Genomic DNA, 27,004 nt, shown 5'->3' on the forward strand with positions numbered 1-27,004 from the left:
CGTGCTGAGATCACTTCCCTAGTTCTATTCTAAAGATAAAGTTCCTTTGTTACCTTGAATCATGGTTTGAATTAGGTTAACTTCTCTCTTTCTTCTGATTTATATGATGAGGTGATTGCTTAAAGATGGCAATTTTTCTACAGTACCGATCTTGACAAATAGTACCACTCCATCATCTGAGGCAGAACCTTGGGAATCCTCCAAGGCCCTTCCCTCTCCCTTACCACCCACATGTTCAATTAATCACCAACGCCTGCTAATTTTTTTTAAGAAGTTCTGTTTCTGGGCTACAGAAAATCTGAGAGGGTAATAAAAGCAACACCCATGTACCAACCCTCAGGTTTGTGAAACTATAACATTTTGTCATATATGTACACTTCAGGTGTCTGTTTTGTTTTTAAAATAAGTAGAACATTACAGACAAAGTTAAAACCCTGGCACACCTCTCTGATCCCATTCTGTTCTCCCCTTTCCAGAAGAAACCTCAGTCCTGATTTTGGTGTTTATAATTTCCATGGTGTGGGTACTATTATTATGTAGAGTGCTGTACTGCATGTTTTTATGTTAATGTTTCACACTGTATGTATCCATGTGTAACTTGCTTTTCTCCCTCAGCATTGCTCTTGAGTTCCACCCAAGAACTAGATGTAGGCCTGGTTCATTCTTTTGAACAGCTGTATAGTGTTCCGTTTCATGAATATCGATGCCACTCATTCTTACCCTTGTTAATGGACATTTACACTGTTTCTAATTTTTGCCACTGCAGCCAGTGCTGCAGCAAATATCCGTGTGCCTCTCTCCTTGTGCGAGCAAACAGGTGAGCTACCCTATGGCACAGAGAGTGGAGTGGAGCACTAGCATCCATGATTTCCTTTAACTAACTCTTTTTTTTGGTCACAGAGTTATGAGCTTACTGTCATTGCAACCACTACAACAAATGTTTTCATACTACAGAAAAACATTTTGTCTGTTTCAGTAAGAAAACTTAGGAACTTTATTGTGACAAGATGCAGAATAAGTGTAGATTTTGTCCTTATGGTAGTAGTATGTACACATTCGAGATAACCTTCTTTCCTAGCTTCTAAACAAAAGGCATTAAAAATACTCCATTGCTTGGTATTCTCAAAAACACTTTTATCAAGGTTCCTGTTATTGATAACCAGGCTTCTGGTTTCAGTTTAGTTTTTTTAGCATTTTATTTTGAAAAAATTTTAGACATACTGAAAAGTTGCAGAAATAACTCAGTCTTCCCATAAGCCCTTTACCTGGCTTCCCGTAAGGTTACTGTCGCATGTAACTAGAGTACAGAAATCTGAACTCGGAAATTGACATTGGCACAATGCTATGAACTGAATGGCCTTATCTGGATTTACCAAAATTTCCTTGATGTCTCTTTCTGGTCCAAGAACCCATCCTACATTGCATTTAGTTGCCCTGTCTCCTCAGCTACCCGTGGATTGTGACAGTTTCTTGGTCTTCCTTTGAAGTTCATGACTTTAACATTCTGAAGGAGTACTTGTCAGTCATCATGTACAACATCCCTGTCTGGGTCGGGCTGGTGTTCCTCTCAGATAAGACTAGTTTTATGGGCTTTTGGAAAGAACACCGCAGAGCAAAGTGCCGGTCTCCTCTCACAGCATGAGGGATGCATGATGTCCGTGTGACGTCACTGGTGATATTAACCTCCATTGCTTGGCTAATGTGATCGCCAGATTTCTCCACTGCACGGTTACTGGTTTTCCCTCTCCTTCCTCCGTCTTCGGAAGTGAATCACTGGGTTGAGCCTACCCTTGATGGGGAGGAGGTGGGGATTAAGTTCCCACCTCCTGGAGTGAAGGTTATCAACATACATTATTTGGAAGTCTTTTGTAAGGAAGACCTGTCACTTCTACCCTATTTATTTATTTATTCAGTCATTTATTTCTACCGGTATTGACTTGTATATTATTTTATACCTTGGGTTAATATTCCAATATTGCAACAGTTATTTTATGGTTCAAATGGCCCCAGCTGTGGCCATTTGGAGCTCTTTCAGGTAGGCGCCTGTGTCCCTTTGATGTGCATCGTCCTTTCGTGTTTTGCACACTTCCATACTTGGGGGTTCACCCACTGATTTTAGCATCTGTATGTGAATGTTACCTGCAGGTTATTTCTGTAGTGTTCTAACGGTGATGTTCTATGTCCCTTCTCAGTTTAATCAAGATAAACTGAAGATATTTAGAGCTTATTATTTTTTCTTTTACACAGCCTTTGGTTCTTCTTCCTTATTTAAAAAATTGAATGTATTCCCCCAAAATATAAAGTTATAAAGACACCAGGACTTGAATTTTAATTCTGGCCCTCTGGGCCATTTGATGTTAGGCTTCTCTAAACCTTGATTTCCTTTGTATCACAAGGGTATAAATACCTACCTTACAAAGTTATCAGGAGATTAAGTGCATTATTGCATGTAAGGTTCTCAATCTCAAGGAAGGCAGACAACATCAGTCCCGCCTCCGCCAGCACCATCATTGCCTCCACACAGCTTTCAGAGCTTCCTTTCTAGAATGCATAGCTGATGATGACGCGACATTGCACAGACTTGTCCTTGGCTGCCTGTCATTGTTAGTCTGGCTTTTGACCAAAATCATCTGAGGAACTTGAAAAGATACATATTAACCCAGCCTTACGATGAGAATTTTGGTGGGGCAGGTTCAGCCCTTGTCTGTACTCTAGAAAGGTGAGAGCAGGGGTCCACCCCAGTCGACCTGAGTTAGGGCCCCCTCTGAGGGCTGACAGTGAGTTCTCCCTCACCCACTGATGCCAGTAATAAAGAGGGGATCCCTGCTCCCCACCACCAAAAGCAAGGAGGTACCAAAGCAGCAATCAGGAGACAGACCGACAGTTCCTAGGTATTCCACTCAATATCCTTGTCATCCTGCCCAGTCAGCTGCCTTCCATATAGGGAAGATGATCTTGGAGACCTTTTTAATTCAAAATGTACACAGATAAAGACTACCATCCTAGTAGGAACAAATACAATGTTTGTTGTATGTATTTTCTTAATGCTGCTTTTTACTCCTTTTAACCCTTATCTCTAACATTTTGCATAGTGCTCTCTCTGTCTTTCTTTTTTGATTGGATACACATATATTTTGTGAAATGATTAACACAGTCAGGTTAGTTAACACCTCTATCACCTCACATAATTGCCTGTTTTTTTGTGTGTGTGGTGATAACATTTAAGATCTACTTTCTTAACAACTTTCAAGTATGTAACACCGAATTGTTCATTACACTCACCTATGCTGCACATCAGATCCCCAGAATGTATTCCTCTTATAACTGGAGTTTGTATCATTCGACCAACATCCCCCCATTTCCCCTCTCCCTAGCTCCTGGCAGTCAGCATGCTGCTCTGTTTCTGTGATTTTGTTTTTTTAGATTCCACATGTAAGTGATAATGTATACAGTATTTGTCTTTGATGTATTTCACTGGACTTGATGCCCTTAAGATCCACCCACATCACTGCAAATGTTAGGATTTCCTTCTTTTTTTTACAGCTGAGTTATACTCTGTATACGCACGGTATCTTCTTTATCCTTTCATTGTAGCTGGACACATAGGTTGTTTCCATGTCTCGGCTTTTGAACATAATGCTGCAGTGAACTTGGGGGGAGTGCAGACATCTCTTCAAGAAGGTGATTTCATTTCCTGAGGCTGTATACCCAGGGTGGGACTGCTACATCATATGGTAGTTCTTTTTAGTATTTTGAGGAACCTCCACACTGTTTTCCACGGTGGCTGTGCCAATTTACATTCCTACCACCAGTGCACAAGGGTTCCCTTTTCTGTACATCCTCTCCAGCGCTTGTTAGCTCTTGCCTTTACTAGCCATTTTAATAGATACCTCATTATGGTTGTGATTTTGATTCCCCTGATGATTAGTGGCATTAAACATCTTTTCACATACCTGTTGGCCCTGTGTATTTCTTCTATGGAAAAATGTCTATTCAGGTACTTAGCGGGAAAGGACCTTAAAGCTTCTGTCCCTTTTCAGCGAAAGTGTGCGAAGGCAGCTGTTTCAGAATCACACGACCTCATAGTGCCAGAACCCAGGCTCTGGAACCTTGCCTTCTTCTCTCTCCAAGCCTAGGACTCCCCCCGTCACCTCACTTGCCTTCCCACGGAGGCAGGCAGCAGGCTGCTGACCCTTCCGGGCAGCGCACTCCTGAGAGCTCACTCACGTCTCTAGCAGGGCCTGGAACAGCATTCAGTCCAAAGGTGGTCCCAAGTTCTGGAGGAAACTTTTCATTTTTCTGCATTATCTGGGTTAAACCCCTGTAGGCAATGACCTTATAACAATGTCAACCCTTGAAAAGCAAGTGGCAAGAAGCACCCTGCAGTATTAGGTGCTGCTAACTACCCTCAGCTGAGTACATGGAGATGACAGGCACACGATGTCTCAGATCTCACTACACCTTCTCATCTATTGCCTTTGGCTGTTACTCCAACCTTTTTAGGTCAGAAGGTACAAGACCAGGAGTCTGACTATAGGCAATTCCAGGATTTCCTTGGTTTACACGATTCCATCCCATGTCTTTCTTCTTATGTTGGTATATATATTAAAGATGCTTATTTACAATAATTTATTGGCCCCAAACTTTAAAGAAATCGTCTAAACATAATGACAAAACAGTAAGATCATTGTACAACAATATAGGGCCCATAAGCAGTAGCCCCCGCCCCCGGACACTATCAGTGGAGCCGTGGGAACCTTTGGACGCCTGTGGACACTGACTGGGACCGAGTTAGCTAAGGGCTGCCCTGCTGAACAGCTGGATAAGACACCCAGAGAGCCATAATTTGGGCTGTATCCCAGCCGATGGCAGAGTTAAGGATGCCCCCTTTATATTCATCTTTAAAATTTAGATTCCTTAACCTCTTCCGCGTGAAGCCAGGGACCACCGCAGGGCACTGTCTCGTGGACGTGCACGATTACGCCACCTCCACAAGTCTAAAAGCCCCGGATCTTTCCAGGAACTGCCTGAGAACATCTAGCTGTGCCTGCTGCCTCCCGGGACCACTGCTGCAGGAGGACTGTCTTCTCTTAGTGTTTGTGACCCCCGCGGGGCAGCCCTTCAGCTGGTCAGCAGCGCCTCCTTCCTTCCCTTCCTTCCAAACCCTCCTCCCGGCCCCTCCTCCTTCTCTCCTTCCTTTCTTGCTCTTTCTGTTTAAAATAATAATAACACCCCATAACGCAAAGAAATAATAATACCATTGTTTTCAGAATAACAAGCATTAAAAATAGGCTCCTCTATTTTTTGTACTTTTTTTAATTGCCTAAAGCATTACTTTTATTGGAAAAATGAAGTCTGGTCCTTGTCTAAGTCGGCTGGGATGGGAGCGATAATTTGGCTGATATGTTTCCTTGTTGGCAGCACAATTTAGAAAGTGACTGGTGATCTCATGTAAAGGCTTGACTCTAAATCCAGTAGAACAGGAGAGAAGAAAAGGCCCCAGCAGGCAGAGGGCAGCGGGGAGGGAGGCATCTTAGGACTGGTCAAGGTCAGAGGCTGCTGTTGATCCGACTGCCTTCAGTTCCTATAATCTTTGCTCTGAACCTTGCAGGAGTCACCAGGATCCAAGCAACACTATAATGCTAACAGCTAGCATTTGTTAAACACTTGCCATGGGCATGCACATTTTATAAGCTTTTACACTTAATTTTCAGCCTCATGAAAGGCCCCTCCCAGGGAGCCCTGGGAATCTGGACTCGGTGCTTTGTCTCCTCACCCAACTTTGCTGCACTTCCCGGCCCTCCTGGTCAGCATCCAAGTCCCCCTCTGCCTGGTTCTTCCTGTTGCTGAGCCTGGGTGGTTATTTCCAGCCCTGCTCTTCTGTCTTGAGCTCTGGCCCTCCATGCTGCCCTCTTGGGGCCATGCTACTTTGGACCAGTCTGCCAGTGACGACAGCCCGTTTTCCAGCTTTGGAGCTTGCCCTCTGGCTCTACAGCTCTGCTAAGAACCACCTCCTCCTACAGATGGGTTTGGACACCAGTGACCTGAACAATTAAAAAATAAACATTGTACCTGCTTATGTAAAAAATAAGTGGCTGAGACATAGACAAAATGCTTTGTTTTTTAATGCTTATGACTGCTCAGAAGTTCACAAATAGGCCCACCTAATTTTTTTTTTGTTATCATTAATATACAATCAGATGAGCGACATTGTGGTTACTAGATTTCCCCCATTATCAAGTCCCCCTCACATACCCCATTACAGTCACTGTCCGTCTGCATAGTAAGATGCTATAGGCTCACTACTTGTCTTCTCTGTGCTATACTTAGGCCCATCTAATTTTATTGTCTTTTGTTTATTTACTGAGGGAAGATGTTACCAAATTGTAAGCACAGATGTCAGCAAGAGAATTTAAATTGGGCAACAACGTGGGATAAGAGCAATTAAAAGATGGCCTTTTTCCTTGGCTCCTGCCTTCGGTCAGCCTGACGGCAAAGTTCGTGTTGACTTCTGTCATCATCTAAAATTCCATCTCTCTGTGGCTGCTTGTGTTGGAGGTTGCATTTATTTTCCTTAGTTCTTGTCCCCAGCACAACAAAGAATTGAAAGGCAGAGACACAGTAGTGAAGCAGAATGAAAGTTTTATTAGAATATTCTCCAGAGAAGCAGACCAGAGTCAAGGTAGATGAAAGGCAGGTTTATTTGATTACACCCCAAGGAAGGAGCAGGCCAGAGTCAAGGTAGACCCAGGCAGGCTGCTTACCCGGAGGCTTCTTTTGTGGGTTTTTTTGGCAAGGCAGAGAAGTTCTTGACTGACATTCTTTGGTCTTGAGGGCTTGATCTGATTGGAGGATTGAAGACATGGGCCTGTGCTGTGATGTTTTCATCTGGGGGTTTTTTGTTGTTGTTGTTATGTGGGGAGTGACTGCCCTTCAAGTCACTCTCAGTCCCTGTGGCTTTATTTAATTCATCTTCTGCATTATCTCTGGCTTTCTGGCTTTATCTGATTAACTCCCTGAGTTCTTGGTGGGCCCCACCCTCTTTTCCTCCCACTCATGTCTGTCTTTTCGCCTCATATCCCACCCCCAAGCAGTCGGGACCCAGGTCACTGGGCTGAGGGGTGATGCCCGCCCTGGCTGCTTCCTGCTAGTGAGGGGCAGTCCTTCTGGGTCCCTCTGCTTGCTGACTGTCAGGATGGTGCAGTGAGGGTGCTCGTCCTGGGGTCTCAGGAAGTCAGCTAATTTATCAGTTGGTAGAGGCTTAAATATTCATGACAATAGGACTTTAATCTCGAAAGACTGTAGTCTGGAAGAAATAAATTTGTTTAAGAGTTTCAGTAAGCATGGTTTAAACAGTGGGGCTGTTTCTGCCTGAGTGGGGGCATGTCTCAGTCCTTGCTATCTGTTGAGGAAAGGGGGAGTCTGGCTGTAGGGGTGCCAGTCGAGTGGTTCCATGAAGATGGATGTGTGGTCATCTGATGGCATTGTTACCGGCTGAGATGCTCTTTTTTCTAGGATCGTGTCTCACAGGTGACAAAGAATAAATTCACCAGACAAGAGTACAGAGCAACCAGCTAAGCTTGTAATGAAGAGTGAAAAGAAGATTCCCACTATTTGGGAGGGGCTCCAATGGAAAGCTCTTTGGGCTGCAGTGTCTAGGGGATTCTAGGCACTAGAAAGGAGGAAGTCCGCCTGGTTGCCTAGGACTTGTTGCTAGGGGCTGAGCTGGAATCAGAAAACCCCCTTGTTTCTCAGGCTGGCCATTTCCGGGGGTGATTTCTTAAAGGTTGTGCTTGGCTGGCCGACCACGATGCCTGGTGTCAGCATCCTGCTTGGCCGATCTCTACCAAGGCAACATGTCCTGTTCTACCCACCCCACCGGTTACCTCCTGCCTCAGGATGGGTTGGAATTTTTGTCTCATGGCCATCTGCATGAGTGCAGTTTGAGTGCCTCTAGGTGAGAAGACACAAATATGATCAGATTAAGTAAGCATGGTCTAAACAGTAGGGCTCGGAAAAGCATTAGTAGGGGTCTAGCAAAGGGGAGTAGCCAGAATGCCCCGTTCCGAGAGTGGGACTAAACTCATGATTCTAAGAGCTGCTGAGGAATCAGAGGCTTGATTGGCTAGTTTCTTTGCTGCCTGTCAGGGAGAGAGAGAGGGCATGGAGATGTCGTAGCAGTGACTGAGTTGGACAAGGGCACATGAAAGGAGGGTGCAACTAGATGGCGAGGCTATTGTTATGCATCTTCATCAGCATGAAGCATGGGCTGAAATCTTTGTCTGACAAGCATCTAGAGTTGGATTTTCTGTTCTGGAGGGAACAAACTTGACAAGGAGGTTAAGAATGTATGGCCAAATATGAGGATTAGGAATAATAAGGCCCGAGCCGAAATGATGGAAGGGAATTGGAAATGTCTGGAGAGTCATAGCCTGATCTTTTGAGGAAACCAGAATTCAGGATCTCGTATATTTTACAATGACTAGTATTAGAATCTATTACTGATAAGGCTGCACTATTGAAACAATACTTTTCTCTCTAAAGTCACCTTTATTTTTATTAGAGATAACCATTTAAATGCCAACTTATTTGTAAAATAAGTTTAGCTTCAGAACACTTAGCCTGATTATTTTACATAAGAACAGTAATTGATCACATAGGCTCTTTTAGATGTGATTTGCTGGAACTTTTCATAAAGAATTTCAGATAGCACTTGTAAAGGCCTCTTGAGTCTAGGAAAGCCAAGCCAGAGACTTGCCATTAGGTTTTGCCTGCAGGACCTGTGGCTTTGGGTGAATTCTTCTCTTCTTAAGATCCCCAAGATATTCTGAGGTTCCTGCACTTGCCAGGAAGTGACCTTCTTTACTCACCTGGTCAGGCTGCTGGGAACCCTGTAAGCAAGATGTCAGGCCAGTTCTTCTTCCAAGCGGCTTTGTTGGTTCCATAAAGTCAACTTTAGTTCCTTAAAGCTGTCTGGTCATATCTGAGTCAATGCACGTCTGTCTCAAACATGACATTCCAGTCAAAGCCTTGGTAATATAACCAGTGTTTTCAATTGTGTCCTGTTTCAAGAAGAACAGAGACTTATTGAACTTATGCAAACAAAATTACTGCCATAAAATAAGAAAATACTCACTGAGAGTTTCCAAGTTTTGGAAGGATCGTGTAGAGAGAAAGATAAATTCAGTTCTGCTTAAAAAGGTATAATTTACTAAACTGCTGTAGGTTGGCTTAAGAGAAAAAGTTTAAAAATAAACACAATGTTTTTTAAAAGACTAGCAACATTTGAAACAAAAATGTCATGAAAATTAAAATCATCCTCTTCAGTTTACTCAGTCGTGTGTTTCTGCCTGAAGCTAGTTTTTCGCTAGTTTCAGAGTAAAACAGTAACTAAAAATGACAAAAGACTTGCAAATGGCAATGGTTAAAGATCTAATGGGAGTTCATCATAAGGCAATTGATAAGGAAATTTGGTTATTTCTGTAACATATAACAGTTCAGTAATCTAAAGTTTAGCATCATTCATTTGACAATGCCTCCCAAGTAAATATATATCAAATGAATAAGCTGAGTTAGCTAAATAGTTCTCCTTTATGAGGAGAAAATCCTCTGACATGTTCCAGGGGTCCTCTGGAAAATCTCAGCATTAACTAGAGGTAAAAGTACCTTTTGAATTTGATGGTGTGAAGTTGTAAAAAATGCCAAGCTTGCAAGCTTGGCATGGGTCTTTTTGACCTCTGAGATGGAAGAAAGCCTGAACATAAGGGACCTCTGCCCATTTACGTACCTGCTAACAGAAAAGATACAACTGAATAAGGGTGTTAGGATTAAACCACTGTTCCTGATCTCTTAGTTGGTATTGAGGCCAAGCTGTATGGTAAAAGAATATTCGCCTTTTCTTTTTAAGCATCTCAGGGTCGAGTTGAGACCAGGGTCCAGATGCAGCCCAATGGTATGGCCTGTCTAGGAAGAAAGAAATGGGTTAGAGCCCAGCATCCCAGGGTCTGTCCCAGAGCTCTTATCTTCTAGCGACCTGAAACTCAACCCTTCCTGTCCTGGACGTCTGTGAGGGCAGGGCAGAGACTGGACTGGAATGGGTTAGAGAGCCCCGTGTATCAGGGTCTACCCCAGAGGTCGTGGCACAGCTGGCTGCCCAAGACCATAACTCTTCCCCCCTCAGACGTCTCCTAGTGGGATATGGTGGGGTATGGTGGACTGGAGTCTCGTGGCTTCCTAGTGAAGGGCTAAAGGGGCTTACCGTGATCTGTGGTGGTCCCGTGAGACGTGGTGGGTGACGACAAAGGCTGACAGGGGAGGTCCTTATGGAAGCGTGAAGGAGGCTCGGCCCAGCCAGGCAGACAGAGAGCTGAGGGGAGGGGAGGGGCATGCTGAGCTTCGGAGTCCCGGGATGATGCCGTCCTCTACCAGGAGAATCCCAGGAGTCTGGAAACTTCTTCAGTTCTGTCCCTCTGGCCAGAAGTGTGTGCCATGGAGCGACAGCAAAGGAGAAAAAGGGGAGTTACAGGTGACTGAGACTTGGTCTGGGATGAAACCAGAGATAAAGATCGAAGGATGAAAAGACCTTGAGTGGACTTGTAATAAGCAGGCGAGGGGGAAGGACAGTGAGGGCGGAGCTTAACGTTAAAGTGGGAGAGTGACAGGCAGGTCCACACAGGGGACAGGGAGGCTGAGCCTGCTGTCAAAGGACAAGGAGGATGGAAGTCAGACCCCCGAGGGAGGGGCAGAGTTTGGGAAAGAAACGCGGAGAGCTGAAACTACAGACAAACATGAGGAAATGAAAGTAAACAGACCTAGTGTCGGGAAAGAGGGCTTGGCCCTAGGCTGTGCTGCCCCCGCAGGCTGCCGGGCAGGCCGGAGAAGCTGTTGGAGATGGAAGGTCAGAGTCAAGTCGGACCTGCAGATCCCATTAGGGTAAAAGTCTCTGTTCCTCTCTAAATGGAAAATGGAGCCGATAGAGCAGATGTGACAATGGAAAGGACCCTGAGCATGAAGGGGCAAAGGGTCATAGGGTCAAGGTGAGTGAGAAGGCTCTTGGCTGCTGCAGGGAGCCGGGGGTGAAGAGGAGAGTAAAGGGAGAGATCTCCGGGCAGCTCTGGGCCACATGCCCGGGCTGCCGCCCAGGGAGGGGCTCCCACAAGAGCACAAGCCCTCGGGCGGGGTTTGGTGGACACCACACGGCACGGGGGATCATGAGATGGGGTCTCCGGGGAGGTCGCCCCAGCTAGCCGACTGACAGCCAGCACAAAGGCATGGAGGAAGGGAAGAAATGAAATGCAGCGAGTAGGAGAAATTTGAGAAGGAAGTCTCTGCATGGACATATTCTGTGAGAAACCGAGAGGGAAGGGGAGGATTCCCAGAGAATAGGTGAGTTGTGAGTGCCTCCGGCCAGGGGCAGGCCCGGGCACCCCTGGAGCTGCTCTCTGCCCCAGGGCACCTCACGTGTGGGGTGCTGAGGTCATCCTCCTCTTCCTCGTCCCCACCCCAACAGAGCATTGAAAGAGACAGCGAAGCAAAATGGAAGTTTTATGTGCTGACCCTCCAAGGGAGGAGTGGCCCAGAGCCAAGGTAGACAAAGGCAGAGAAGCCCCTGATTGGCATTCGTTGGCCTTGGGGTCTTTGATCTGATTGGAGAATTGGATGGGCGGCACTCTGCCGTTTTTATCTGTGGACTTTTATTGTCATCAGGGGAGTGCCTGGGCCTTTCACGGCCACTCTAGGTCCCTATGGCTGCATTCAATTAATCCTGAGTTATCTCTGGCTCTCTGGCTTTATCTGATTAGCTTCCTAAATTCTTTGTGGGCCCCACCCTCTTTTCATCGCGCTCATTTCTTTCTTTCTGCCTAACACCTGTATTTCTGGAACATTCACCCAGCATAATAAGGATGCACGCTCGTGCCTGGTGTGAATTCTGGGTTGTCTGGGACCCTGGTTCCTCCGAAGGGTTGTTCTCCAGGCTTTCCAGTGAAGGGCAAGCATCAGTGTTTCTAAAAGGGGGTGCTGTACCTTTAAATTCTGAGAGTGAACTTGGCTCAGGAAGGCCAGCAGTCAAGGTCCAGCCCCTAGGAGAGAGAATAGCTACAGATTCTCCATCCCCCGTCTTTGCAAGGGGACGGCTGTGCCAGCCAGGCTCGGGCAGGCTCCCGGCAGCATGGCAGTGACACTCGGGGCCCTCCTGCTGGTCCTTGTGCTCCGCCCCGTGCAGGGAGCCTCAGCCCACCGGAAGCTCCTGGTGTTCCTGCTGGACGGCTTTCGCTTTGACTACATCAGTGATGAGGCCCTGGAGTCCTTTCCTGGTTTCAAAGAGATTGTGAGCAGGGGGGTAAAAGTGGATTACTTGACCCCAGAATTTCCCAGTCTCTCCTATCCCAACTACTACTCCCTAATGACAGGTGAGTACTGTGCCCTCGGCGGGGGGGCAGGGAGGATCTAGCTGGGCACAGTTGGCCCCTGGCAGCAGAGGCCCATTTAAATGTTCCAGTTTCCCTGGTTCTTGGGGACACTGAAGATAGACAAGAAGTCAGGGTTCTTGACCAAGATTTGTTTTTACGATTGTGTTATTCCCCCAGAGTTATCCCAAGGACCTGTGTTGGATTCTCAGTGTGGAGAACAGAGAACTACATGAATGGATGATTTAAAAAGTAGTTATTTGTTTTATAAATGAAAAGTCTATCCAACTCCCTACTCCCTACTTCCTAAGTTCAAGTTTAAAAAATCAACAGGTCTTCATGTGTCTGTATCATGTTCCTCTGTCCCTTTGCTCTGCAGTCATCAGTCATCCTGGAGGCGTTTTGGCTTATTTATCAATGTGCTAGACTAGGGAATCCTGGGTTACCTGGAGGCAGTTTTTAGGTCACGACCTGAGTCTTACTTAGCATGTCACTTACCCCTTCTTTGCCCTTTCTGGGCCAGGTAAAATGACTTGGAGAAGAACAATATTGTTGCATAGTTCAGATTTCCACTTTTAACTTCTAACATCTATTAAAGTAAACCAAAGCAAAGTGAAGCCAGCCCAGACCGTGCCTCGGCTTGGGAAAGCTGGCTTCTGCCTGAAGGTAACCTTCATCTGGGCTTGCCGGAACCTCAGGTGGGATTGCATGAGCCTGTGCCTCTCTGTGTACTAGAACATACTTCCTGCTCACACAGTTGGAGTCCCAGCTTCCAGTTTATTTTTCAGCTAACCTTTGTGAGGGCCAGCAAGAGGCTCTCAGAAGGAATTTAGCAAACTGTCCAGGGAGGCTGTTAAGAATGCACTGTTATTGCTGCTTATGCAGGACTGAGCTATGTGCTCTGAGCACAGGGAAAACTCTATAAATTATGTTAACAGGAATGGGATGAGAACTCTTGTATCTCATTATGGATCTCCCCAGAACCAAAGAGGTTCTTTTGGCCAAGCTGAAGTGATCTGGGAAGACAAATTGACATCTCTGACTCTATGCACTGTAAGCATATGTACAGAAAAATGCCATAAAACTACAGGGGAAAGATACTTCGGAGAGTTAGAAATGAAGGCATGGAGAGAGAAAAGTAATCCAGACTGCACACAAGCAAGGAATTCATTTGCTCATTTTTAGATTGCTCCTGACAAACCCCGAGCATCTGTGAGATACAGAGGATGAACACAAGGCCTCTCGTCCTCCGTTGGCGTGCTTGTCCCCTGGCAGGGCAGCAGTGTGCAGGCTGCAGGCCCCACATAGCTGTTACTGTGTGTCACAGCCCCACCTCGGTTCTGTCCGCGGAGCTGCACGCAGGCAGACCACCCCCACTCCAGTTGTCTTTCAGAGCCTTGCTGGGAGACCCAATTCATTAACTGCCACGTGCTCTTTTCTCAGTCTCTGTGGAAGATGAACAAAATCCATTTTAGAATGTCAGACCATTCCACTCCCCACAGAGAAGCCGAGCCAGTGACACGGGCTTTTGTCTGTCAGACCCACTTCCCTGGCACTGGCACAAGGGATAATTTGCCAAAGCCTCAGTCACGGAGAGATGCACCTTCTTTTCAGGCTGTGGGTGTTTTCATTTGTCCAGGCATGGCAGAGAGCCCTTTCCTTGGTGGGACAGGGCGGTTCCCACGGGCGTTTGCCCAAGATCTCACCTTCACTCTCAAACTGAGCCTGGCTGGAGGAAGCCGCAAGCTCTCTGTAGGTGTTATGCCTGTATACTTTTAGGTGGTAAACTGTAGTATCTGGTTTGAAAGCCTGCTCGATACTTACGTTGGCTTTTCCACTTTTCCTGGAACAATCTGTATACAGGATGTGTCTACGGGGCTCAAGACTGTGGGCGAATGTCTGTGGGTGTGATTCGTCTTGTACCTACCGAGCAAAGGTGGAGGCTGGGAGCAGGATGGCAGACTGGGAGATGCCAGGCTATGAAGCTGGTATCATCCCCACTGCCCTGGAACTGACTCAGGACTAAATTTAGACTGTTTCTCCCAATATCCATGCTCATTTTTCCACCTGATGTTGAAAAATTCCTCTTTTCTCATGTAAGGAAGGATAGAGCCATTGGGAATTGTACTTAAACATATGGTTTGAGCATTTAACCATTCTATGAATGAACAAAAGAATCATACCAGACCCTTTTAATACTAAAAGATATGCTGTTTTAGGGTTCCTCATTATTTATAAGAGAAACTATGATCTCACTTCACTACATGAATTATTGCTCATAACACATAAAGCCCTTGGTGTTCTTCTCTTTGCATAATGAGCAATAATGGGTAATTGGAAGGAACCCCAACCCTGAAGCTGGAAGAACTTGGGGGGAGTCCTCACAGGGTCAGGAGGATGTGGGAGACTTTGGGCAAGTCATTGAGCTGCCCTGAGCCTCAGTTTCCTCAGCTTTGGGGTCCTAAGCAGGCCAGGAATCTCAGATGCTGCTGGATGCAGACATAAGCAACACTTGGAGAACTAGAAAAAGTTAGGACTAGAGCCTCTCAGGAGGCCAAATATAAGAAATTAAGTAAATGACTAAAACTCTCTAGAGAGAAGAATTTCACAGGAAGCCCGTTGAGAGTGATGGGAAGTGAACAGTTGCAAGATTTGTAAGGTAACTTGGAAATCACCTCGCCCAGCCCCTAGCTGATTTTTTTTCCTCCTTCAAAATATGTTTGCATCAGGACAAATGCAAACAAAATTCTAATAGTGATCAAGAAGAACCATAAGTCAATTGACTGCTGTGAACACACATAGAATCTTAAAACAGGGCCTTCCTGTCTATACTCAAGTTGAGGAAGTGAGACCCATCAGGAAACTGCTCATCTCCTAAACTTAATGACAAGGGCTGAATCAGGTCCCTCCAAAATCCGTGCATTGAAGTTCCAACCTCCAGTACCTCAGAATGTAACAGTATTTGAAGATACAATCTTTAATAAGGTGATTAAGTTAAAATGAGGCCATTAGAGGGAGACCTTGATTCAATGTGACGGGTGTCCTTTTAAGAAAGGGAAACCCAGGGATAAGTGTGCATGGAGAAGAGGCCACGTGAGGCCACAGAGAATGGACTGCAGCAGACCGAAAGGCAGGAGAATGTCCTCTGGCTGGAATAGTGGGTGGAAGCATGCTGGAGGAGGTGGCTCTGAGCTGGAGTCAGTAGCCACAAGCATGGCCTATTTCGTTGTATCTTTATGCATACACTCTCTAAAGGTCTACTTAATGTGAATTAAACACAGCAGTTGTAACTGCTCTAGATTGCTTTCTGTTCTACTTTCTCTTACCGTGCATCTTTTTGTAACATTATTCTCTTTGAGGGAAAGCCACATGTGAATTAAGTAAAGTTTAAATATAAAATCCATGGAAGAAAAGCATTATTTTTAGGTAATCCAGATCACAGATAAGAGAAAATGCCTGGTATGTTTCGAGGCAGCACACCTTCGCATCGGTCGGCCAAGGCCAGTGGCAACGTGTGTAATGCCTGAGTACTTCAGATTAAGCTTTTGGGGAAAGTAGCCCAGAAAGGTCCTGAGTGGCTGTGGGGAAGTTGGTCTAGATTTAATTTTTACTGAACATAATCTACCAAGATTTGAACCTGTGTTGAAATGAGTTTGCTATACAGGATGTTATTATCATTTCAACATTTAGGAACTAGTAAGGGAAGTGAAGGGAGAGTGGGTGCTTCGCTCCAGGCACCCAAGAGTGTCAGTAGCAGGGCTGAGACTGGAGGGTAGCATCACACCTCATTCGCACACAGCGGTTAGTGGGCCCTGACCTGAGTCTGGGGGCACCCAGCTGGCGTCCTGGGGACCTGGGACCAAGGTCTCCCCAGCACTAGTCCAGGAGGCAGCCAGGGCCTGAGTAAAGGCGCTTTATTAATTCTCTACTGAAATCAAAGCAAAATTAAGGAAATTAACAGCTGAGAAGTGATAATTGTGCCAACAAGTTTCCTATTGACCTCCTGGAAATTGCACATAAAGTAAATTCTTCACAATATCAAGGACCCAACGTTGTGGAGTGAGAGGTTGCAGGGTAAGGTAAGCTTTCCTCTGCTTTTAAGAAAATGGCTGATTTAAATTAACACCTGCTGTCACTCAGACCAAAGGAAGTCCACACAGAAAGCACTTGAGCAGCCCTGAGGCCAGCACCCTCAGCCTCCTGGAGAACTCCGGTTCACTGGGGAGCGCGGCCGCCCAGGCAGCCTGGGCCGGGCCCCAGGCCAGCGTCCGCGTGGAGCTCACCAGCATCCCAGCCCCTTAGGTGCAGGTACCTGCTGGGATGCGCTCTGTTGGGTGTGGCCTCTCCCTCGCCCCTCGTTGCTACCAAACCCAGCTGTGGCGGTGGTGTCACCGGTCACCTCTGCGTGGCCGTACTTTCAGGCTGGACCACAGAACCCATCTTCCCCCCCTCTGGCCCCGCACCCCGGCCAACTTCCTCTCGGCTCCTGCTCCCGCCTCCCTCTGCCCTACAGGCCACCGTTGCTCCGAACCAGAGCCGTCTTCCCAGCGCACATCTAAGCGGCTTGCTCCTCTGGGCTCCGCTTTCACGTTGTGGAATCTGAAGGCCTCACAGCACCGTCCCCATGTGGTCAGCTCGCCCCTTGGCCTGGTTCTCTCGCTCCCTTTCCTGCTCCCGGGCGCTTGAACTTGCTGTTCATTGGCTGCGGTGCTTTTCCCCCCAAAAGACCCATGTTTGCTCGGCTGCTTGCTCCAGGTCTCTCCCCAGAGCTGCTGTGCTGGACAGGCCTCCCCTGGGGCCCCACTCGCAGTGCTCACATCACTCTGTCCTTCCCTCTCACTCCAGTGTAGCACAGCACCGGTGTGACCATTTATTCTGCTGCTTCAAATAAAACTTAACTACAGTGAGGAAGCATTATAATAATGATTAAAACATTCGGCGTTTCAGGGAACTTGTTGTTTAATATTTTGATTTTAGACAGACCTAAACTAATGAGGAGGAAATGCTGAGATTATGCTTTGCTTCCTGAAAGCAATTAACAGCCATTTAGGTGCATTGATTGCCAGCTATGTCCAGTAATATTAATATATTTCAGAATATGTCTACTGATTTTGTTTTAAATTTTGGCTAAAAGTCTGGAGGCAGCAAGAGGGTGGGAAGGAGTATACCCAGAAGAAGCGGGGCTATGCCCAAAGTGGGCATCAGAGGCCTGGGGTGTTGGCAAGACGTATAACCAGGATGTGTGATCCAGACACATCCACACAGCCCAAGAGAGAGCCCAGGCCTGGCCAAGGCTGCTGAAGCCGAGGAGGTGGATACACAGCAAAGCACAAACAAGGCAAATAGTTCAGAACCATGCTGACAACCGTGAGAAGACAGTGAAGGCTAAGCTCTGTGTGGTCCTGGCGGTCAGACCCCGGGGTGGGGCTGGCAACTTAAAGCGCGGGCAGGGCCACCCCTGTGTTCTCGGCCTCCATCCCCTATTGCTCAAATGGCCTAGGCCACAAGGGAGCTCCTTGGATACTGAAAACATGAGATGGTGCTAAGGGCTGAATTGTGTCTCCAACCATATTCATGTGTTAGGTCCTAACCCTCAAGGCTCCAGAATGTGACTGTATTTGGAGATAGGTCTTTACAAAGGTAATCAAGTTAAAACAGAGCCGTCAAAAGGTCCCTCATCCAGTCTGACTGGTGTCCTTGTAAGTAGAGGAGATGAGGACACAGATGGCGGAGGAGAAGAGCATGTGAGGATGCAGAGAAGACGGCCACCTGCAAGCCAACGAGGGGCTTTGAAAAGACGCACCCTGGCGATGACCCTTTGATCTCAGACATCCGGCCTCCAGAACTGTGAAGTCTAAGCTTCTGCTGCTTAAGCGCCCGGGTGTGTGGCACTTTGTTATGACAGCTCTTGGAAACCAGTGCAGACAGGGTGTGGACACGAGGCTGCCTATGGAAGAACGAAAGCTTTTTTAGAGAGACCACTTCAGACCCCACACCTACTTCCTGAGCCTTCCTGGTGGTGTCCGCCCCGAAGCTGAAGCAGTCAGAGTGCATTGGTGTCCCAGGGCTGCCGTAACAAATTGCCACAAACTGGGCTGCTTAAAAACAAATGCATTCCTTCACAGTTCTGGAGGCCGTAACCTGAAATCAAGGTGTTGGCCAGGGCTGTGCTCCCGCTGAAGGCCCCAGAGGAGATGCTGTTCCGTGCTTTTCTCTTAGCTTCCGGTGTGGCCGGCAATCCTCCATGTTCCTGGCTTGTAGATGCGTCGATGCATCACTCTGATCTCTGCCCCTGTGGCCACGTGGCGTTCTCCCTGTGGGTCCCTATGTACGTCTCTTCTTAAAAGAGCACCAGTCACACTGGATTAGGGCCCATCCTAATGATGTCATCTCACCTGGGTTTCATCTGCAAAGACCTTGTTTCCAAGTAAGGTCATGCAGGTTCTGAGGGGCAGCACCCCCTCATACCTTTCTGGAGAACACAGTTCAACCCTCAAGGCATGGTGTAGTGGGAAGAGCTATGGATTTGCTGCAGAAGATCTACTTTCATCTCTTTGGTCACTTTTTTAACTTTAAGAATTTGAACAAGTTCTTTATAGTTTTAATATCATTTATGAGTAGACTGGAGAAGGTGAAACTTACCCAACAGGCTTGTTGTGAGGACAGAATGAGAAACTTTGTGTAAAACCACCATTATAAAAGCTGTACGTATTATACACCTCACCCGTAAGACCAGGCTAAATTATGTTGCACTGACAAGCTATACTAAGGCCTTACAACAGCTAAGGTTTATTTCTCACTCACGTACATGGACATTATGGATTAACTCTAGACCTGTTTCTTCTTCATTTTGAGACCCTGGCTAAAAAAGCAATACCTAAGTGAGACCTGCAGCTCATGTGGCAAAGAGAGAAGGAAAATGGCCAAACAATGCAATAATGCTTCCGACTTCTGCTCCAAGAGGGTACATGTCACAACCCCTCACTTCATCAGCCAAAGCAAATCATATTGCCAAGCTTGCTGCCAGTAGGTCAGGGATGTATAATCCTTCCACCGTGGATTATCTTTAACGTTAATGCAATCTATCACAGACACCGAATGGGGTATTAGCTGCATTGTATAAGAAACCTGTGGGTCTTAATGAAAATGGGTGGATAGAGTTAAGTGTCTGCAGTTCTGGGGAGAGAGGCATTACTGGGGTTATAGTGGTCTTAAACATTTCCATGGAGAAGATAGACCTAGAACTAAACATGAAAAGGTGAGGGGAAAGATTTTTAGTAGATGAATTTTGCACTAGATCTTAAGAAAAAAAAAGAGAAATCTATACAGACTGTGCTGATCTGAGGGCCAGAGCATAAGCAACATGAGAGAAGCATTAATAGGACAGGCGAAGGGACGCTGGACCCATTCACCACGTGGTGGGGTTGGAAGGTTCCAGAGATAAACTTGTTAAAAAAAAAAAGGCACAGAGTTGATGGAGGCTCTGAAAGCTAAACTGAAGATAATCCAATAAGCTCCTCCTTTCCTTCTTTTCCCATCAAACATTGGAACATGTATTCTTTATGATGGGCTGTAAATGAAGAGTTGAATTTGAAGATCACCAGAGTGCAGAACTTGCCAAATGATAATGGGTGAATATGGAGGAACAAAAAGGAACAAAAATTAGCCCTGAATTAAGTCCAGGGCTATAGGATAGTCAGAAGTCTGGGGCTTCAGTGAGCAGAGATGGGGAAGCGGAACGCTGTTTATTTGAGGAAGGAAGTGTTCATCAGAATAGATTTCAGGTTGGAGTAGGAGGTTCACCAGGAGTCGGCCCTTTAGGGGTAAGAGACAGTGTCTTAAGAGAGAGTTCCAGAAACATGCATGAGGGTGAAAGAAATTGCTCCAGTGGGTCCCAGTGGACCGCAGCAAATGGACTTACACAACTGGTAGAGGATATTTCTCACAGATACACAATTAAATCTGTCTCCTCATCTGCATGAACTTCTGTCTAAATTTTGTCACTTAGTCTCAGGGACACCTAACTCTCTGCATTTCCACTTAAAACGATGTTCTGTGTAAATAGTTCTGAATAAGCTGCTTAAAGAAGTAGGTGGGGAGGTGAGATGCCGGGCAACAGGAGCCATGAAGAGCCCTCATCGGCTCACGCCCTGAGGAAAATGTGTGTTCCAAGAATTCACAAAAATAATCTCTCCTGGCACATCATTATTTAAGCTCCCATCAACAGACCTCTCTACACTGGAGTGCCACTTTTCAAGAAGTGTGTTTCTCTTGGCTTCCATGGTGATGAGAGGGAGTTCTCATTATGTGGCATTCAGCTGCTGGAAACACTCCCTGAAGAAGGGGCTGCTTAGGGTAGCGGGGAAAGCTCCAAAATGTGGTGAAAGCTTTTGATTAAAATAACAGCAAACCCTTTTCCAGAAGGTTCCCCCTCGCGGAGCCAGCGCGGCCTCCATCCCATTCACGCGCCGCACCCTCTCCAACCAGCTGTTGATTGATAGGACCACGTGCCTCCTGCCAAGGCTTCTGGGAGTTCGGCTGAACCATGCTGCTTGCAGGACCTGCCTTACCGCGAATGCTCTGCCAAAAGTGGGCTAAAGAACATTTAAAATCAATTTGGAGGGAGCCTGGGTCGACATGTCAACATTTATTTCAGAGACACTTTAAACAACACCTACTTGTGTTGCAGTGTCCCCTTCTGTGAACAGGGCCATTGTGTCCACGGTCCCCCAGGCGAGGGCCTGGGGCAGGTCTGGGGCTCCTTCCAGGCCCATGCGTAGCATCTGGCTCCCGTTGGATTAGGTGCTTGATCACAGCCTCCTCCCTGTTTTTCACCCTGCCCACAGCAAGGAGGAAGGGCTGGCAGCAGATCACGGGCCCGTGTGTGGGCAGACTCATTTGGACAAAGGGTTGAAATCATGAACAGACTTCATCAGGGGTCCTGCAGATACTTCCTTCTTAATGAAGCAACTCCCCCTGGCACCGGCCTTTAAAAGTGGGCGCTTACGTGGTGGCCAGGGCTGTGGCAGGAGGGCAAGCGGGGTCCTTGTGCGAATGCAGGTGAATGTCCGCAGCAGTGTCCCTACCTGTGTGCCAGGGGCCATGCAGGGCTTACACGTGTGCGCAGAGGCTGGCTCCCCTGCCCACTCACCTAGGGTTGCCCAGCCCAAAATGTGGTGGGAAACAGGTTGGGAAGCCCTGGGGGACCAGGGAGAGCGTGGGAAGGGAGCTGGGCCAGGCCCTTGATTCCATTACACCCCACCAGGACTCTGGATCTGTCACAGCAGCTTCCGGACCTGAGTTCTCACCACTTTGAAATGAGAGGCCTGGGCAGATGGACCCCTGGGGTTAGCACTGTACTTAGTGGGTGCCCGATATGTGCAGGGAATGTTCTAGAAGCTGGGAATGCAGTGGCGAGGTTCCGATAGTTCTCAGGGCCACAGTGGGGCAGAGGGAAAGGTGTCCACAAGGGGCTCTGATGACATTCTGCATCCTCTGCTACGGTCACAGCAGTTCCACCTTGACCGCTTTTACACATTTGAAGAATGTAGTTAGTCCCACTGGGTGCTGATGGCCCCTGACAAGGACTGTGGCCTGAGGGGAGGGTGAGAGGCAGCAGGTGGAGGTCCCCATGTCTGGATATAGTGGTAAGACACCCACAGTTTGCCAACAGGGTCTCTGGGCCTTGGGCTCATCTTCCAGATTCTGTACACAAATCAAATAAATTAGCCCAGCGACTCTGTAGCATGTCTAGTTTTCCCTGAAAAATTATCTGTGTGCACAAGGCTTTGGCTTTCTCAGGTGGGCTTGAGAAAACTTTAACGGTTGAAGGCAAAAGCCTTACACAAACATAGGTGTTTGGGAGAAAACCTCAAATATTGGGCTTCTCAGTCACTCACTTGCAGACCACAGGCCCAGCCTGGAATGTGCTTCCCCCACCGCCACCCCTGTGCAGGTCAGACTATGAACCTCTGAAGGGCCCTGGACCAGGTCTGGCCCCCACTGGCAGCGTGCATTCCAATCCCTCTCTGGGCTTCTGTATTCTCATTTGTGAAGGAGGCAGACCCCCTCTGGGGTTCACCCCTGACCTGCAAGCTGTCGCACCGAGAGTCTATCAAAAGGGGGAGATGTGAGGTTGGGCTGTGTCAGGGCAGGAGCGCACTTCATAGAAGCCACCAGGGTCCCCACTCTGGGCTCCAGCAGCCCCCTGGAAAATGCCACCAAGTCCCTTAGTCTGGATGTTCCCAGAAGCCAGGTCAGTTATTTTAAAAACTTCCCACGCATGTTCTCCAAATGCTCCATGGTGTGGGAGCAGCCTCTGTACTGCCCTTTGTCCAGCCAGGTGCCCCCAGGAGGCAGGAGGCAGCGAGCAGCCCCTGCTGGGAGATGCCACCATGCAGGGCCCAGCTGAGGATTTTTGCCCCTTGGCTGGAAAACATGTCTTTGAAGATACATAAGAAACCAGGAACTGTGGTTATCTATTGGAGTGGCAACTGGAGAGATGACAGACAAAGATGGGAGAAAGATACCTGTTTGCCTGTTTTTTGAACAATATGATTTATATATTCAAAGTATTAAAAATTAAAAATGACAGCCATATCCAGTGAAACTTGCTCATCTCTAGCCAGATAAGCAGACATTTTAATTTAACTGAGTAAGTCCCCTGTTTTAGTTCAGGTCGCTGTAACAAAGCACGATTGACTGCGGGGCTTACACACAACAGGAGTGTTATTCTCACAGTTCTGGAGGCTGGAAGTGGGTGATCAGGGTGCCGGCAGGCTTGGGGTTCGGGTGAGAGCCCTTTCCAGGCTTCAGACAGCCGTCTTCTTGTTGTCCCCGCATGGTGGAAGGGGCAGGAGTGCTCTACAAGGGCACTAATCCCATTCCTGAGGGCTCCACCCTCTTCACTTAGTCACCCACCGAAAGCCCAGCTCCCTAATATCATCACCTTGGGGACTGGATGTCGGTAGGGATTTGGGGAGGACCCAAGTATTCAGCCCATTGCATTCCCCTTGTGATTTAGGGGAATAGATTCACACTGAAAGAGTTTTTTAGAAGATGTTTCCTGGGTTGGTGAGCATAAAGTAATGTTCTGTGGTTTGGTCTGGTTTTCTCAGTGTGATTGCAGACTTGCAAACCAGCCAGGCAGAGCTCAGGAGACCCAGTTAAGGCCCTGAACGCCATCCTTGGAACGCTTCTGCCTCATCGGAGCTGCCACTGCCCCTCTGAGGAGCAGGACTAAAGACAAGTCCTCTGTCTATCAGGACCCCTTTTTTGTCTAGCGTCTAAAGGGCTCCCATTCTCAAAATGGGTCTCTCGAGCTCCCCCTGCAGGCTGGGCCAGTCCACACGGCATGTCCCCTGCTTGCTGGTCCACGCTGCTTGGAGGGCCGTGCAGGGTGGGCAGCCTGCACAGGGCCAGTGGGTGCTCAGGAGAGGCACTTGACTCATGTGTGCTGGACTCTCTGGCTCAGGGTTGGCCACTGACCTCTGTTTGACCTGGTGGCAGCAGCTTACGTCCTCCAGCTTTCTTCTGGGCCCTAGAGTTTTGTTGCCAAGCCTCCTCTGCTGCGGTTCCTCTGCTCTCTAACACCCCACTGGTGCACTCCCTCACCCCACTGGACTTGGACTCCCCTAGCGTATCCTCACACCAGATATGCTCCCCCTCTGAGGGCCCAAAGCAACACCACTGCCACACCCAGCCTGTCATCCTGGACTTCCCAGCACCCGAGGCTGTTCCTGATTTTGCTGGGCTCTGTGGCGGGTCTAACTGCCTGTTCCCGTTGCTCCCAGGCTGACCAACTCGCCTGTAGCTTGGCCAGCTGGCCTTGTCCCAAACCATGACACCCCTCCCTGCACATTTTTCTTTGTGACCTTCATAGTCCATTTTAGCGCGCATTTATCAGTGTAAAATATAACACTAAAACTATGTGAATAAGCTTGGCAATATGTTACAAAATCCACTATTTCCAATCCAAAATTTCCCCCAAAGGCATTCAGAATTACAAAATGTGAAAAGCAGAAGATGCCTTAGAAATGCTAGTGGGTTTGTCTCATTGTGCAACACAGGAGACGCAGGCATCAGATTGAGATCCAGTGGTAGATAAGGGCAGAGACCCTCACCGTGCACAGGCCTCCCAGTCGGGGCTGCAGCCCGGCCTCCCTCACATGAACAGGGACGGATGCACAGGCACCCTTTCCAACCCTGGCTGGCCTTTCGCCCAGGTCAGCCACTTGGCCTGGGCTCTCAGCTTTGCTCTGAACCCCTCCACTTTCACGGCCGGGCGTCCCTGCCTAGACGACTTTTGCTTCTTTTCCCAGTATCTCCCAGAGCATGCAAGCTGAAAGGGAGATGGGATTCAAAGAAGCTTTGTGTGTAGATTTCATCAAAGATCCTCAGGGAGGAGACGGAACCACCTAGGAGTTTGGCACCTGTTGATCCATGTGGCTCCAGAGACAAGGCTCTGCTGCTTTGAGCTGGGAAACCTTGTACAGTGACTCCAGCCTCCCCTGTTGTATCTGTCAGATGTTAGTGTCCCCCTGGGGTTCTGCCACCAAGCAGTGCATCATCTTCCACTCTCACTGGACCAGCTGAGTCCTTATAGCTCCCTGGTTTGGAGGAGAGTTTTCCACCAGGACCAGCTTCATGAGCCTGGGACCTATGCAGTCACACTGGGATCTGCGCTTGCAGGCACCCTGTGCTTGCGTTCAGGCTCTGCTGTCACCATTTTGAAATTCTCAATAATTTATGGAGAAAGGAGTCCATATTTTCACCTTGCACTAGGTCCTGCAAATTAGGTAGCCCCTCCTGCCTTCCTCTCTTCCTTGCGTCTCTGAAAGATGTATATATACCTTCCTTCCTCCCCTCCCCTTTAGAAACCCATTCATAATGTGTTCGAATGAGCTCAGTGTGAGATGGTAAAAAAAGGTCCTAAAGGAAGGAATGTCTCCAGCAGATGATACCAGCTGTTGTTCCAGAAACACAGACCTCTCTGAAGACAACAGGGGCTGGATACCTGCTTGAAATGCAATGGAAGAGAATCTTCAGGAAGAGAACAGGCTAAGTAGTATTTCAATAAAATATCTCCGTGTAGTGCCACGATGGCCTGGAGACGTAGATTTGGGAGTTGTCAGATACCCTCATTATGTGAGTCGTTGATGCCCCTTGGGAGGATTATGCCAAGAGAAGAGAGAGGCTGAGATGAAACCTTGGCGGAACTTGCTCACATTTAGGGAGCGCGATGTAAGAGAAGATCCACTAAAGGAGACAAGGAAGAAGGACAGACACACCACAGACTATTCTAGCCAAGACCACAAATGAAAGTCAGCAAACAGGGTCAGAGACATCAAGGAGGACAAGGCATTATCAACAGGAAAATTAAATTCAGTCCAAGGAGACAGTATCATACAACAGAAAAAGAAGGAACAAAACAGTCACTATGTTCAGGGATTTGTACATAGCAGCAGAGTTTGGAGGCCAGAGGGGGAGGGAGAGAAGGACCATGCATGTAGGTAAAGTCTGCATTTGGAGGATCTGGGGGCTGGTAGTCGTGTAGCTGGGAATCTGGACCATCTAATGTAATCTCAAAATTGCTAATGAGGTCTGATATATGGATCTGTATAGTTGTGATCACAATTGCTATTTTAAAATTATTAGTCACAGCTTTATTGAGGTATGATGTATGTGCCATAAGATCTACCCATTTCAAGTGTAGAACTCAGTGATTTTTAGTATATTTAGAGAAGCATGCAACTATCACCACAATATAATTTTAGAATATTTCCATCACTCCAGAAGCAAACCTTGTGCCCTGTAGCTGCCCTCCATCCCCACCTCCCACCCTCAACAACCACTAGTCTACTTTCTTTTCCTAACGATTTGTCTTTTTTAGACATTTATTTCAATGGGACCACAAAAAAATGTGTTCCAAAATGTCTAGCTTCCTCCACCAAGCATAATACTTTTGAGGGTCATGCGTGTTGTATCAGTACATCATTCCTTTTTATTGGCAAGAAGGACACCATCCTATGGAAAGGCCATGTTTTGTTTATCCATTCATCAGTTGATGAACATTTAGATTGTTTACACTTTTTTCGACTATGGGAAACAATGCCACTATGAACATTCATGCACAAACCTTTGTGTGTACAAATGTTGTCATTACTCCTAGGCATATACCTAGGAGTGGGATTGTGGGCTCATATGGTAATTCTGTATTTAACTTTCTGACAAATTGTCTGACTGTTTTTCAGAATGGCTGTACCATCTTACATTCCCACCCCCAGTGACATACATGCGTCATTGTCTTTTTATTGGAGCCACTCTAGTGGAATGATGCATTTCACTGTGGTTTGGTTTCGCATTTCCCTGACGACTAATGATGTTTAACATAATGTGCTTATTAGCTCATTGATACCTTCTTTGGAGAAAAGTCTTTTCAAATTCTATTATCCATTTTTAAAAATTGAGTTGTCTTTTTATTCTTAGATGTTCCTACAGGGATATATGACATGTGAATATTTTTCTTTCAGGTAATGGGCTGTCTTTTCATTTTCTGGGTGGACCATCTTGAAGTTCAAAAGCATTTAATGTTGATG

The 27,004-nt window shown here is 47.2% G+C and overlaps 1 protein-coding gene and 1 long non-coding RNA gene across 9 annotated transcripts in view; one reads left to right on the plus strand and one right to left on the minus strand.

Annotated features, from left to right (window-relative positions):
- Window positions 1–27,004, plus strand: part of ENPP6 (ectonucleotide pyrophosphatase/phosphodiesterase 6) — a 102,748-nt gene that overhangs the window by 12,525 nt on the left and 63,219 nt on the right. For 2 of the 8 annotated variants that reach the window (XM_073219185.1, XM_073219182.1), the window contains exons 1-2: window positions 10,909–11,036; window positions 12,224–12,410. The exons of 2 other annotated variants lie outside the window; for them this stretch is intronic. Coding sequence is in view for 4 of the 6 variants with exons in the window: in XM_073219182.1 (XP_073075283.1) it covers window positions 12,404–12,410 (7 nt within the window). In the remaining 2 variants the exon portion in view is untranslated. Of the gene's footprint in view, window positions 1–10,897; window positions 11,037–11,833; window positions 12,411–27,004 lie in introns of those variants that run through there. 4 more of the 8 variants (XM_073219186.1, XM_073219180.1, XM_073219181.1 and 1 more) reach the window with 4 other exon arrangements.
- Window positions 6,626–10,678, minus strand: LOC118968021 (uncharacterized). Its single transcript, XR_012124037.1, has 4 exons — window positions 10,259–10,678; window positions 9,788–9,959; window positions 8,871–9,062; window positions 6,626–7,306 (listed from the first exon to the last, which is right to left on the minus strand). It is a non-coding gene; the product is annotated as an uncharacterized lncRNA (long non-coding RNA).

Source organism: Manis javanica, chromosome 12, assembly GCF_040802235.1.
Source record: "Manis javanica isolate MJ-LG chromosome 12, MJ_LKY, whole genome shotgun sequence".
NCBI classification, from domain to species: Eukaryota; Metazoa; Chordata; class Mammalia; order Pholidota; family Manidae; genus Manis; species Manis javanica.